Source organism: Erigeron canadensis, chromosome 8 (genome assembly GCF_010389155.1).
Source record: "Erigeron canadensis isolate Cc75 chromosome 8, C_canadensis_v1, whole genome shotgun sequence".
Taxonomy (NCBI): domain Eukaryota; kingdom Viridiplantae; phylum Streptophyta; class Magnoliopsida; order Asterales; family Asteraceae; genus Erigeron; species Erigeron canadensis.
The window spans coordinates 31154810-31169396 of NC_057768.1; the positions used below are offsets into that span (position 1 = coordinate 31154810).

Consider the following 14587-nt stretch of genomic DNA (forward strand, 5'->3'; position numbering starts at 1 on the left):
CACTAACCAATTGGGTAAAACCCCAGTGATGACTCGAGTGACCACATGACCTACAACTTAAGACTACATGTCACAAGTTCAAAACTTACCAAGAAAAGTGGAGAAACTATATCTTATGATCAATGTGTAAGAATGGTGACTTACCGAACATGAGTTTTATGCGATGGAACGGTACATGGGAACAAATGGTCTCCACCCATTTACCGTTTTTAAAATACAACCTAGCAGTTTTTGTTAAAGTGCATAAAGTAGTTATATATTTATCATAAAACGCAGAAGACAGACTTTTTATATGGACATACATTTTTTTATACACGTTAATTGCGAATTTTAGACTATATTTAACATTTTCCTAATTTTTATTATGTTTAATATTGACCTCTTTCTCCATTTATATTTATTTATACTTTCTATACTTCTATACAATATTATAAAAAGAATAACCTCAGGATGCAAGTTACATAGAAAAAAAAATGTCTAAAATACCTAAATGATTATATTACAATGTTAGTCCTTTATCTTTTAAAATATCTTCATTAACCTTTTACATCAATTACTTTTACATCAATTATCTACACTATTCGACGCTAACTCTACCACCAACAGTCGTCCCCACCACCACACCGTCGCCTGTGCGAGTACCGTGCTAGTCTTACACTCTTACGTAAAGCATTTACTCCCCTTTTCAAGACAAGAACTTGGTATCCCAAAATGTCCTTCCCCTTGTTTAACTATTTTAAATATTTAAACTTAATATACCTATAATACCTTTAATGAAAATAATTTATAACATCTACTCTTAAAGATTGAAATAACTTACATCCATAGCTAACACAAATCACCGTCACCGTGGCGCCGCCAAGGGACACTTTTTTTGCTATGTGACTATGTGAAAGCCATCCAGATCACAAACAAAATTTAGGTCACCAATCTGCCAGAAGGCCAAAAGATCACATTTTCACGCCATATAAAACCAGCAAATAGCAGTTAGCCAGTTATATTAACCTCGTATCAGTCATGGTGAGGAACAAGAAAAAAACATATGGGTGACACAATCTGATGGTTTGGGCCAGGGTCATCTTGACATCTGCTGGGCAAGATTTGTTTTGCCAAAGATCTGGTCTAAACACAATAGCAAAAAGCCATCCTATCCAAACCAACTCCCAAATATGCCCAATCAGTTTTGCTAAACTTTCAAATAAGCTAATTATAACTTCCAGAATGCCTTAAAACAATGATACAATACAGTTTTGTGTTAGGAGGAAACCTCCAAGTTACACAGAAGAAGCTATGAGTCTCGTCATTGTATCTACACCGAGACAAATAGCAATGCTGTACATCACCAAATGAAGGCTGTAAAAGCACTATATGCGGTCTTGGAAAGCCAAGTCGAAGTCAAAGCAGTATGCGATTACCGATAGAAACTGTTGGTTAACACAACATTTAGCCAAGGTATTTACAGAAAACCGTTCCCAAAGACTTCAAGGCTGTCTTGAAAAAAAGGTATTGCTTTGAGAGGCTTATACTTGCAAAGATGGGGGCTGTTTTTAACACTTTATACTGGCAGTTCATCATCATCTGAAGGAGTTAAAGACCGAGATACACATGTTTGCCTCATTGGAGTCAGAAGCCTTGCATAACGGAGAGGCACATGTCCTCTGACCAGCGTACCGTTCTCTGTGTACTCCTACAAGAAGATGAGGGAAGAAAACTAAGTCAAATGCATGGCAAACACATTATCAAATGCAGCGCTTCTTATGAGTTCAAAACCAATTTGAGAAACCATTACTATTCCCTACTATTATTACTTCCAAATCATCAATGTTGGCAATAGTTGGAATATAATAGTATTGTACTACTATGCATAAAATAAGTCACTTAGTCACTTCTTTACACTACAAGAAATCATGATGTTAGAGTTACTTATACACAACAAGCAAACACGAAGAAGTAATTTGTACTTTACAAAGATAAAGTAGTCTAGACAAAGTAATGATCTGTGTTGTCAATTCCGGTGGGATTTCGGTGGTCGTCCCATTGTAGAATTTCGGTCGCGAAATAATCGGTGATATTTACCGATAGCCCACCGATTTTGGTGGGGTTTCCATTGTCCATTTTTAAATTTTTTTTATCTATAATAAAAAAATAATTAGGTCCAAATTTAAACACACAATAATAAACACTAACGTTTGCAAGTACTATCACTAATCTATCAAATATTGATACTTTTAAGCTTGACTTTTGATATTCATATTAAGTATTAAACATTAATAATTATATATTTGACAATTTTGCATACTATTAAAATTATCAAATTCCAACCAATATCGGTCCTTGACCGAAACCCACAAATTTTGGTCCTTAACTACATAGGTAATGTTCAAAAATAGAAGGGTCAATTTGTTCACTTCTGGACCTTCTGGTAGTGTTTAATCTCAAACAGGTCAAATGAGTATGCAAAATTCATTTGAAGGTAATTGGTCAAACAGGTCCTAAATCATTTTCATAATAGAATTAGATTATTATTATGACAATATTAATCACATTAACACATTATTATGATGAAAAAAAGAACACAAAATTGTAAATGGTCAATCTAAATGATTCATACAGCCAACTTTTGACCCATAACAGAACCCACTCATCTTGCTACCTCCAACTTAAATGATTCATACCGCCAACTTTTTGGTGTAACTGAGACATGATCTAACTAATTTGTCAATATGAACACTTACAGTTCGTTCAACCATCCCAACTTGGTGTATTGTGCTGAGGAGTTCTCCTTTATCAAAAGGAACCAAAGCTTCCACCCATACCATACTATCCTGTTATATGTATGATAGTTTCTGTTCAGCAAGGTTAAAAATAAAATACAAAAAACACAGGAAAAAAACACTTAGACATAAATCAAGTTAGCACCTTCAGTTTATCCTGTACTGCGTTACAGAATTCGTCCAGACCACTACCATTTAGGGCAGATATGCAAATTGTATCTTCGAGATCCCTGGCTTTTAACCTAATTTCTTCAGGATTGCTAGCCTTATCCACCTGCCATAAAGCAGCTGTCATGTTATACAGTCATCAAACTAAAGTTCTATTGACACAGTGAATTAGTGATAAATTAAACTAAAGTTATCTGAAAATTTTAATGCCATTTAAGGTAAAGCACAGTTCACTAATTAGCAAATATGATTCTACCATTTTTAAAACTTTATCAATATCAAATAAAGGAAGAGGTAGTTGCATAAAAAGGAAAAGAACTTTGATCAGAGTTTCTATTTGAAGGAACCAACTCGCAAAGTTTGTCTGCATATACAAAAGGATCAAATTTCAGAAAGTTAATACATAGGCGCAATTTTTTATATTTTTACTTCTTTGTCCAAGTGCGGGATAACCCCAAGGGGTTGTGGGTTCTTTTTCTACCAATTGGGGAGGATTTAGGAGAATTTGACCAGGCTATGCAGTCAAAATGATGATGTGCAGCTAACTTGAACTTGGACCATGGTGACTTTTTCTGATATGGCTTCTGAAAACCGATTAACTTAAATGATTACACTAAATGAATTATTGTATTATCAGAATCTGATCTGGAAAAAATTTGCTACTTATTAAGACAGCAGAATATGCAGTCACCTTGTTCCAAACCATCAACTTGGGAATTGATGAAGAGTCTAGTTCTGAAAGAACTTTTTCTACAGCTTCAATTTGCTGCTCTGCCAGTGGGTGGCTGCAATTAATAGCATAATTTAATTAGAAAAAACAATTCTTAAATTTAATTTGAAAAAAAAAAGAAGCTCAGTTAGTGATCAGTGCTACCTTATATCTATCACATGGACCAGAAGAGATGACTCTGATATTTCTTCTAACGTAGCTCGGAAAGCGGCAACCTACAACATCAATTGACATATAAATGGTATGCATTCTGAATTTAAGGATAACAATAACCATTACACAAAGAAGACTACAAACTGGAAGGGAAAGTGAGCTCACCAGAGTTGTTGGTAGCTTTTGAATAAATCCAACAGTGTCCGTAAGCAAGAACTCCTTTCCATTATTCATCTAGATGAAATGAATCGGAAAAAGGATGTATCATCTTCCAGTAAGCAGTTTGCAGTATAATGATGAAAAGAAAAATAATACAAAGTATACAAGGAAACCAATCATAATAAATGTAGCATTATGGGGTTTTACTGACCTGTACCCTTCTTGTGGTTGGGTCAAGTGTTGCAAACAACCGATCCTCAGCAAGAACATTAGCCCCTGTCAATTGATTCAACAGTGTACTCTTTCCAGCATTTGTGTACCCAACCTACAAGTTAAAGAGATGTTATATGACTAAAAACACCAAAACAACTTACCAACTCAAAATTGTATTTTCCTACCAGTGACACAACTGGCACAGGCACGGATAGGCGCCTCGTTCGGTATTGTTTTCTATGTTTTCGTACAGATTCCAATTCTTTTTTAAGAGCGCCAATCTGCATAAATCACGCACAACGAACAAATTCCATATAACAAACACCAGACTTATTAACTGAAGGTGGGGAGGAATGTAATGAACTAACAAGTGAAATATAAAAAGTTAGCCAACAGTTCTACGCAACGAACTTTTTATGGCCAGAAATAACCATCAAAGTTAAAATTACATTTTATTTAAGGTAACCAACTTTAAAGTTGATTACCCAGAACACATGTCATCATATTTCATTATATGTAATGTAATCAGCCCATATCAATATCAACAAATGTTTCTTACTTGAGTGCGTAAAATACGCTTGTCCACTTCAATTTGTTTCTCTCCCATACCTTTGACTTGTCCTCCTGATTGACGCTCAAGATGTGTCCACATTTTTGTCAATCTAGGTAACTGATACTCCATTTGTGCCAATGCAACCTGAAAAGTAATGTATCACTCAGTTCATAATCCAAAAAGCTTATACATCCACTTATTCAACCTAAAGTGAAAACATTTACCTGTAGAGAAGCTTCGCGTGTTGCTGCTCGCTGGTTAAATATATCTAGGATGAGAGCAGTTCGATCACACACTCTAACATTTCCACCAAAGACCTTTTCCAAATTACGCAACTGACTGCAGTTTTATTCAAATTTAATTATTTATGGATTTGCTCCAATATCAAAATCATGAGGGACGTACAATATGATAGTGAAACTACGTGTTGTAATGAGACTAATTGCATATAGCCAAAAGCAGATAAGTTGATAATGATAATTCGTATAACAAACATATGACCATACAAACATAAAGAATTTCATCAAACATGTCACCTAGAAATCCTTCCACATGAATCACAAAGCATTTTAAGCACACACATGCATATATGAATAATAAGAAGATGGCTATTGGAAAGTATTCATTTTATGTTACAAAGTTAATGTTAATCACTCACTGTAGATGCTGCTATGTTTGCAACAAAAGCATACAGAATGGCGATTAAAACTTATGCACCATACAAGTTATGGTTCTAGAAATGAGTTTTGCAACAACCAAATACAGGATAAAGTGGAAAGAGGGGCTCATCAGATCAAGAAAGAGAATAATCAACTGTAAGATACATAAAGACCCAATGAGTTTTGCAACAAGCAAATATAGGATAAAAAAGCAAGGTATACTTCTAAGTTTTTATTTTCTTTCTTTTATGATCTTTTAAAATCGGCAGGTATACTTTACTTAAAGTTTTATCTTATAAACATACCGATACAAAACAATATTTAGTTCCATCCTATGTAGAAAAACTAAACCGGAAAATAAGAGCACACTTGAAGTCAAATAAAGAGTTTGCCAACTGCCTATAGGCAAAAAAACTCTGACAGGATATAAGTGCATTGACCAGAAATCTCAACATTAAGCATGATGCAATTAGGTATCACTGAAACTAACCCTGGTGAGAGTTCATCATCAAATATTACTGTCTCAACACCATAACCATTAATTGCTGTTTTGATTTCTCCAACCTTGCCAGAGCCAATGTATGTCCTTGGGTTAGGAGTAGATAGTCTGCAGAGTAAAAACACAAATAACAGATACATGTTTCAAATGGATACAATATGGATATACACTGAAGAAAATAAAGCAATTAATGAAATTTTCCTCTGCAAGTTTATTAGTATTGTCTGGTCGTTTAGATTGCCCGGGACTTTGATGAACAATGTAGCTTTAAGTTGTAAACTAACATTAGTTTATTCGGTATAGCACATGGCAAGCTGGTTTCATGAGTTGCGTAACAACTGTGAGACTTACATTCCATATTGAGGCTTTAACCCTATAGAGCCAATATCAATTTGTAATCAGTCATAAATTGAGAATGATGAATATGTCATATATATAAAAAAGTAAGTAGTTGTAGACCGTCAACTACTTACGAAAAGTTTCAATGACATCCTTAGAAATCGTAAAATATTAACATAATAGTGAAAGAGCAAGCAGGAAGGTTGCCCAGAACTATTTTGTTTCTTGAAACGTCATGTACAACTTTATTATTCATTCTTTTAAGGAACAAAAATGGCTATTTAAATAAACCTATGAGCCATCAAAGCCCTCACTATCAAAACTTGAGATGGTTCTTAAGAAAATAATAACAGGAACACATTAGGATAAGTGATACGGTAAGGGCAAGGTCCCATACCATTGGCCTTATCATGCTGGCATGTATCTTTAAATTCATAATGTGTACGATAGACAACATCAAGTTATCATTATTGAGATGTGGTCATCTTGAATGCCAAAAAAAGAAGAAACTAGTGAAAGATTATCATCACATTTCTCATGCAATGACTAGAGATGGTCATATGCATTATGAGATAGTTGATCAATAGCTTGTTAACTGGTAATTAATTGCATATCACTAGAAAGAGCATGAAACATATAGGTACTGACTTTTGATATGTGGAATCCACAACCATGAGTCCAGCAGTATCAGCTAGTTGGGCCAGTTCATTGAGTGACTCGTCAATGCTAAATAACTCATCTGTATGATCTTTACGTGCAACACCTACAAGGTAGGCTTTCTCTTCAAAAACCTGATAATGTTGAAACCAAATCATACATCTCGTGCCACTTAGTTATCCATAAAGGTTCAACAAATTGTCACATGTAACATGACACCCGCCTTGAAGAGAGCTATTAGAATAAGATAACTCTAACAAGTAGATGATATGTGACATTTCTTCGAATTAGTCAGAAGCAGTCACATCCAAAGTCAAGACTCAAGAGGGTCATCCTGACACCTAATGCATGCCAAAAATCAATATTGCCCAATTTAAATGGGTAAACAAAGAGGGATCCTGCTTAGGCTACCCGGAAAGAGTCGAGCATTTAGCTCTGATGCATGCAGTCTAACCTGTATTCCCGTGGCAGTTTCCAAGACTCTTCCTATGGGCATCCCAAGGTGTTAACCCTACTTTAAACCCAGGTCTTTCTTAGACTTTCAGGATGCCTTTTTTCGCCAATATATATCTATTTACATGAGTGATCATATTTTATTGCTCACAAGTAGATAACATGTGACATTCATTTGAATAATCAGGAACAGTCACATTACGATACTCGAACCAAACTTAATCCCAGCTCGAAATACTACTCGGAATCTCATTAAACTTACTTAGACTAAGCTCGTTTGACTCGACGAGAGGCTCCGGTAAATCGTTTACACCCCTATCTTATATAGAATCTAAAATACTAATAAAGCAAAAATCCTAAAATCAGAAGATAAAAAAAAAAAAAAAATTTAAAAATGAAAAACAAACCTCCCGGCCATTTCGGAGTTTGAACCGACTATCCATGTCATCCTCCACGTCATCATCTCTTTTCTTCTTAACAAGCTTCTTCGTCGGAACATCCGCCGGAGAACTTTCGGCAACTTCCTCCGGTTCATACGTGACGTCATCATCAATAGAATCTAGAGATAACACTTCCGTGACGTCATCATCGGCAGGAGCTAAAACTCCACTTCCATGTTCTAATACTCTAATTACCGGATTAAATTTATCAGTTTTTTTAACAAATTTATTATTACTATTATAATTATTGTAATTTTTAGTAATTATAAAATTTGCTAAAAAGTTAGGAATTTGTTTATTGAAATTAAATTGCGTAAAAAGAGGGAAAGGTTTTATTCCTACTGAATGAAAACATGCACTCATTATAGTATTAATTTAACTAATAATTTATTTAAGTATGATTATCTAAATTTAAATAATTGATTAATTAAGTAATTAATTAATGGAGGAATTTGGGTGTGGTTTTGGGTATGAGGATTATCTAGTTTGTTAATGGATGTTTTTTTCCTTTTTCTTTTCCGGTTAACGGTTTTGAAATATCTTCGACGATAGGTTTTAGTTGAATGCCTAAATGGACCCTCAAGATTTGGGTGTTGTTTATTTGTAGGTGTAAACATTCATCCAAACCAAAAATATCCCATTTGATACATTATTCATCCAGACGAGATGCATTCTTAGATGTCAAAGATTTTCTTTTTTGTTATTCATCCTCAGAATCTCAGCTTCTAACAAAATATAGTTACAATTTTTAGGAGAAAAATAACCCTGGATGTGGCCATCATGATTTTGGCATCAATGCCTTACATAGATAACACTTAAAACAGTTGTTATGGCATCTTTGATGCTATATTTGCATGAGCAAAAGATTTTTGCATATAATTCATATCATGTAATGAACTTAACATCAAAAGAATCAATACTATCAATTACCTAATTTTTACTTAATACATTCAGACATTATTTATACATTCAGTTAATTAATACATTCAGCACTTAATGATTAAAAAAGAGCGGCCCCTAAGGTGTCTATAGGAATATATTTCTTTGAAATTCGATAACCATATATAATGATACACCGTAAATTCTAGAGCTATTTTACATGGTCTTGGAGTCTTGAAGATAAAAATGGGTTGACAAGAAAATCCAAAGCCAAGGAAAGGAAATTGAGAAGAATTATTGATGAATTTCTGTATTAACTAGTTACTAGATATGTCAAACTCGCCTAACCTGCTCAGCATGGTTTTGGGTCGAATCGGTATTTTTGGGTCAGGTTAGGCTTAACTTGTAACACCCTGATTTATAAAAATGTGAATTATTAAAAATTTTAAATATTAAATCAAACTTCGTTAATAAAGTGCGAAGAGACTTTTAAAAATCTCAATTCATTGCTAACGGAATCATTGAACAACTTCAAATGGTGTTACTATCATCGTATCGTCACAATAATTAAAGGAAATCAACAATAAACAATATGAAATGTCAACTGTCATATAAATAAGTTCACTTAGAGCTACTAGCAAATGGGTAACTAAAAGTCATCTTTATTTATCATTTATAGCATCTCTCGCAAATCTACTAGCTCCATCAGCGCATAACCTAAGGGCACAACACATTTCCACAAAACAAGTGTCATCTTTTTAAAGCTGAGTAAGATAACATGTTATTACAACAAAATGACTGCCAATTAAAATCATTTAGTTTTAATAATTACTCTTTCTTTATAAAGTTAAACTATCTCATGTTTATGTTGGGTATAGGTTGTATATGGGAAGTCTATTGGGGCATTGTTTAACCCGATTTTTTGGGTCTGGGTTGGGTTGACCTTTCGGGTTAACATGCTAACCCGCTAACCCAAAGATATTGTAAATGTATATAACTTTTTTTTAATAGATCAACACACTAACTCATTTGACCCGACAACTCACCACCCATTTGACCTTAAATTAACCCGCCAACATGATTTTTTTGAGTGGGGTTGGGTTGACCTTTTGGGTTAATAGGTAAACCTGTTAACCCAAAAGTATTTTAGTTTATATAGTGTTTTTTAATTGGTCGATCCACTACTTCATTTGATCTGACAACCCACCAACCTATATGACCAGAGATCAACCCACTAACCCATTTAACGCGCCAATCTACCAACCGACCAACCCATGTGACCGAAAATCAACCTACCAACCCATTTAATGCGCCATCGAGTTTTAAAGACCATGATTATATGGGATGCTTATGGGTTGGTTAATTCCAATTTGTCTATTTGCCACCCGATAACTTGAAAAATATGGAATTGCAACTTCTTGACATATTTTTATTTTAATTAGATAACATTTACTTATTGTAGTTTGTGAAAGTACATAATTATGCATCTTGATTTAAATTTTACCAGCCCTAATGTTGTAATGATAGAATAACAGAGGTACACATATAAAAAGTTATCTATTTATATTACTATATAAAAATTATTATCCTCATGTTGGAAGTTTAGAAAAAATAGAACATGCGAATTGACTATACTACCATTAAAGAATTAAATCATTATTAACTTTAATATTAAATTACACGATTAGTCTCTTATATTATTAAATATCTCTACCACCCCTTCAAATCAAACACCTTTACATCAATACCTACATCAATTGACACCGCCACCACCATCACCATCCGTCACCGCCACCGCATCGCGCGGGTACCATACTAGTATTACTATATAATGATTATATACCCTTGTTGAAAAGTGAAAAACAAACGAAAAGATACGAAATGACCATGTTGCCTTAATGAATTAAGTTATATCATCAATCACTTATCATTTAAAAGATATTCACTACCCTTTTAAATCAATTACTTTTACATCAATTACAATCATCACTCGCCACCATCAACACTGGTCGCCGCTACCACCACATCACCACCACATTGTGCGGGTAACATGTTTGTACTATAAAAATAATACCATATTGTTGAAAAATTAGAAATAAAAAGAGTTTGAAAATGACTAATTTACTCTCAATAAATCTCCTCTTTTATAGTTATAAGAAATTACCTAATTATGTTAATGAACTAATTTTACACTATAAACCTTTATCTTCTAAAATATTTACATGTCACATTTACATTAATTATATATACAACAAAGAAATAGCCCACTTGTTTCTCGAGAAGAGATGGGAAACATCAACATACACCATTCGACGTCGCCACCACCGTCGCTGACATCATTACCAGTCGCCGATCAGACCACCGTCGTATTGTTCGGGTACCGTGTTATAGAAGTTAATGTTTAGATTGAGGAGTGCATAAAGTAGATCAACATGCTCTGTCATATGTGTGAATTAGAAAAAAATTATGTTCTTTCTTCCAACACACTTTAAATCATTATTAAATAAAATAAGATCTCAATCAACATGATATGAATTTTTATTATTATATTGTATACCGTGTATTAAATATGCAAGCTATTTGTAAAAAATTATCATGATTAGTAGCTAAAATATACCAGCCATTTTGAAGGTAATTATCATGTAGTATTAAATAATTACTATGATTATAAAGGTATATATTAAATAAAATAAAAGAGTTATCATATCTAAAATAGTCAAAGTTGACTTTTATTTTAAAAGGTCTAGATTAATTTGTAATTGAATTTAGATGGCTAACATTAAAAGTTCTATTTGCTTTTTTCTCTATGCTCTACCAACAATATATATATATATATACTAGATTCAATAATATCCCATATAAAGTAAAAGAATAATATTAAACAAAAAATATTAAATTGGATGGACGACACCATCCGTAACTACCCCGCGCCGGCATGAATACCTTCATAATGTATTGGTTGATACCTTGGCTCGGGGTTTGTAAGGCTTATATATGGTGGATGTTGTGCCTCGCTAAACGGATACTTGACTATATACTTTTTTTCTTCATGTTTTCTCTATAACTTACTTACAAAGTTTGTTGTTGTTATTATTACCAGACTTTCCATTAAAGTATAATTTCTTCTTCTAATGAATACTACTAGACGAGTAGTAATGACATATACACATTTAGGTTTTCTAATTTTGCTTTTAAATCATTGAAAAAGGTTTTAAACAAATATAACTAGACAACTATTGAATGAAAAGGTACGTGTTACAAAAATTTAGATATTTTTTTGACCAATTAACATTATCAAACAAACAAAGCGGTGTGTGTTTTTTGGACTAATTATGGTTTCATCATATAAATACTTTTTGTCAGGATATTAGCAATTTTGTTTATTAGTAATTATAATTATATCTGTTAACTTACTTTAGTTAAATTAAAAATGGTTTACTTGATTGTCAAGGTTAGTGGATCAATTATATTATTTACTATATATTAGAAGGGTACTCGAGTAATGACACGGTGTTTGTGGCGTCAGTATGGTGGTGACAACGATTGGTGGTTGTAGTGACAACGTCTAGTGGATAAGGTAATTAATATAAGGGGTTTGCTAAATATAACCCTTAGGGCTGTATTTAAAGTGCATAAATTGTTTGTACATTTACCATAAAATTTAGGGAGTGAGCTTTTATTATAGAAAGTACAAAATTTTTATGCACGTAAAATACAACCTTTAGGACTGCATTTAACATTTTCCTTAACATAAAAATAAATGATATAAAGAGAGGTAGAGGATATATATAGTGAGATGTAAAAGTGATAAGTATTATGGGTATTTTTCATATCCAAATTATATAATTATCTAGCTTTCTGTACTAAGCTAGAAAAGCTATAAATCTGTTAGGTTATATTGTTTTAGGGGGTGCCTGGTTCATATGAAGGAATGGAAAAGGGAAAGGGAAAGAGAATATAATAGAATGCTAAGGACTACTATCAATGCATTAAAATTGCTTGGTTATACTCGGTAATAGAACTCTGTATAGAACAATAAATATGAATAAAATATAAAGAAAATATTATGCGTGCTTGATTGAAGAAGATTTCTGCATCTGTAGCTTTTCGAAAAATGTGAATAACAATTATCAGTATTACTTTTCTATCATATATATCACACCCACTACCACATATCTCTCCCCTCTCTCTCTCATAATAATACACAAAAATAAGTTTCTGCATCTTCATAATCTTCATATTTTTATTGTATCTTCATATGTACAAGGGGTAGGTAATAGTAATAGTATTATCGATGATGTATTTTCCGGTGGTGGCTTGATGATGACGATGATTGCCTGACCAGAGGTTGTGGTGGCGGCTGGAGGTATTTCCGGTGGGTGGTGGTGGCAGCTGAGGTATTTCCAGTGGGTGGTGGGGCTGGAGGTATTCCGGTGGGAGGTGGCGGGAGAACTTTTAGGGTGATGGCGGATGGCGGGGGTGATGTCAGACGGCTGTCGGAGGTGTTGGTTGGTAATGGTGGTTCCCAACCGGTCAGAGAAAAGAGAAGAAAGGTAGAAGAAGAATTTTGTAAGGATTAATTACCTTACCCCTCAATTTTATTGGGTAATAGTCCATTACCCATTATTAAGCATTAAATACCTTTGTTTTGTACAACTAGACATGTTTATTCATTGCCTTTCCCATTCCTCACCCCCAAAACCCCCCCAACCAGGCACCCCCTTAATCTTTTTACGTTGTGCTAGGTTTTATACCAGCTTGAAATTAGCTCTATAAAATAGACCTAATAACCCACGGTTAAAGCTATATATCAAAAAATCTCATATAAATTACGAAGTAATTCTTGCTGTGAGGGTTAATTGTGCGTTTTGTTGGATCAATATTTGTTTTTAAGTGTTAATAACCTTAGGATATATAAATACAAGAAGAACTATCCACATTTCCGTACCTGTTTAATTCTCACAAGTTTCTGAATAGAGGGGTGGAAGCAACACGTATGACCAAAATCAAACCATATGTGTTGGAGTGTGATCATTTTATTATAAATCGCATGTCCGGGAATAATTTAAGCCTACGGGGTCACACGAAATGACACGGTAACTCGATAATATTAATTGATATATTAAAGTAATATATTAATTAGTTTGATCACGAAATGATTAATTAAACATAATTAAAAGGTTAATTATATTTAATTGACTAAAGAGGAGGATTAAAATGTGAAAATTGAAAAATGGATTTGGATCCTAAAGGCTTAAGGGGGCCGTCCACTTTGAGGCTTGGAAAAGCCTTGATGTAGCTTATTTTCCAAGCAAGGTTTAACCTAATTAACCCCTATATATAGAGGGCTTAATTCTAGGTTTTGGTGGTTGTTTTTTCACACCCTTTTTCACATAAGTTTTCTTTCCTTTTTCTCCCTTTTTCTTTAAAGTGGCCGAAATCTCTTTTCATTAAGGGGATTTCGACTTCAAGTTAAGGGTTTGAACAAAGGGTTGTTCGGTTAGTGATCGGGGTACCAGCATACATTATTCGGGGTGTCTAGTGTGCGATCGTAGAGGGATTTTGCTTTAAACCCTAAGCATTAATAATAATTTGATTGCACAAGGTAAACAGCTCAATTCTATTATTTGTTAATTAATTTGATTGCATATTTTTTTTGATTTCTTCCGTTGCGCTTACTCGTGATTATGTATGTTTATGTGCTCATATTCTAACAATATGCCTATTAAACTGTAAATGATAAAGGTTTAATATTTGGTCCCGTCCACTTTTCTTAATTACATGCTATCTATTCATTTTTTTGTTGTGCCATCGAGAATAGATTATTTGTGAGGGTCATTTTGCTCGGTAAAAGCAGCATCTTGAATTATGATCACATATGTTCAACTAGTTGATTAAGTATTTCATGATT

The 14587-nt window shown here is 33.6% G+C and overlaps 1 protein-coding gene across 1 annotated transcript; it reads right to left on the reverse strand.

The window, feature by feature from the left end:
- Window positions 1-1181: 1181 nt before the first annotated feature.
- Window positions 1182-8200, reverse strand: LOC122579446 (GTPase HflX). The gene is made up of 13 exons (XM_043751626.1): window positions 7765-8200; window positions 6896-7038; window positions 5900-6016; window positions 4975-5089; window positions 4757-4894; window positions 4383-4478; window positions 4196-4309; window positions 3991-4059; window positions 3817-3887; window positions 3634-3727; window positions 2920-3048; window positions 2736-2825; window positions 1182-1687 (listed from the first exon to the last, which is right to left on the reverse strand). The coding sequence occupies exons 1-13, from the start codon at window positions 8158-8160 to the stop codon at window positions 1556-1558; spliced, it is 1704 nt and encodes a 567-aa protein (XP_043607561.1). The 5' UTR covers window positions 8161-8200; the 3' UTR covers window positions 1182-1555.
- Between the last annotated feature and the right edge of the window lie 6387 nt (window positions 8201-14587).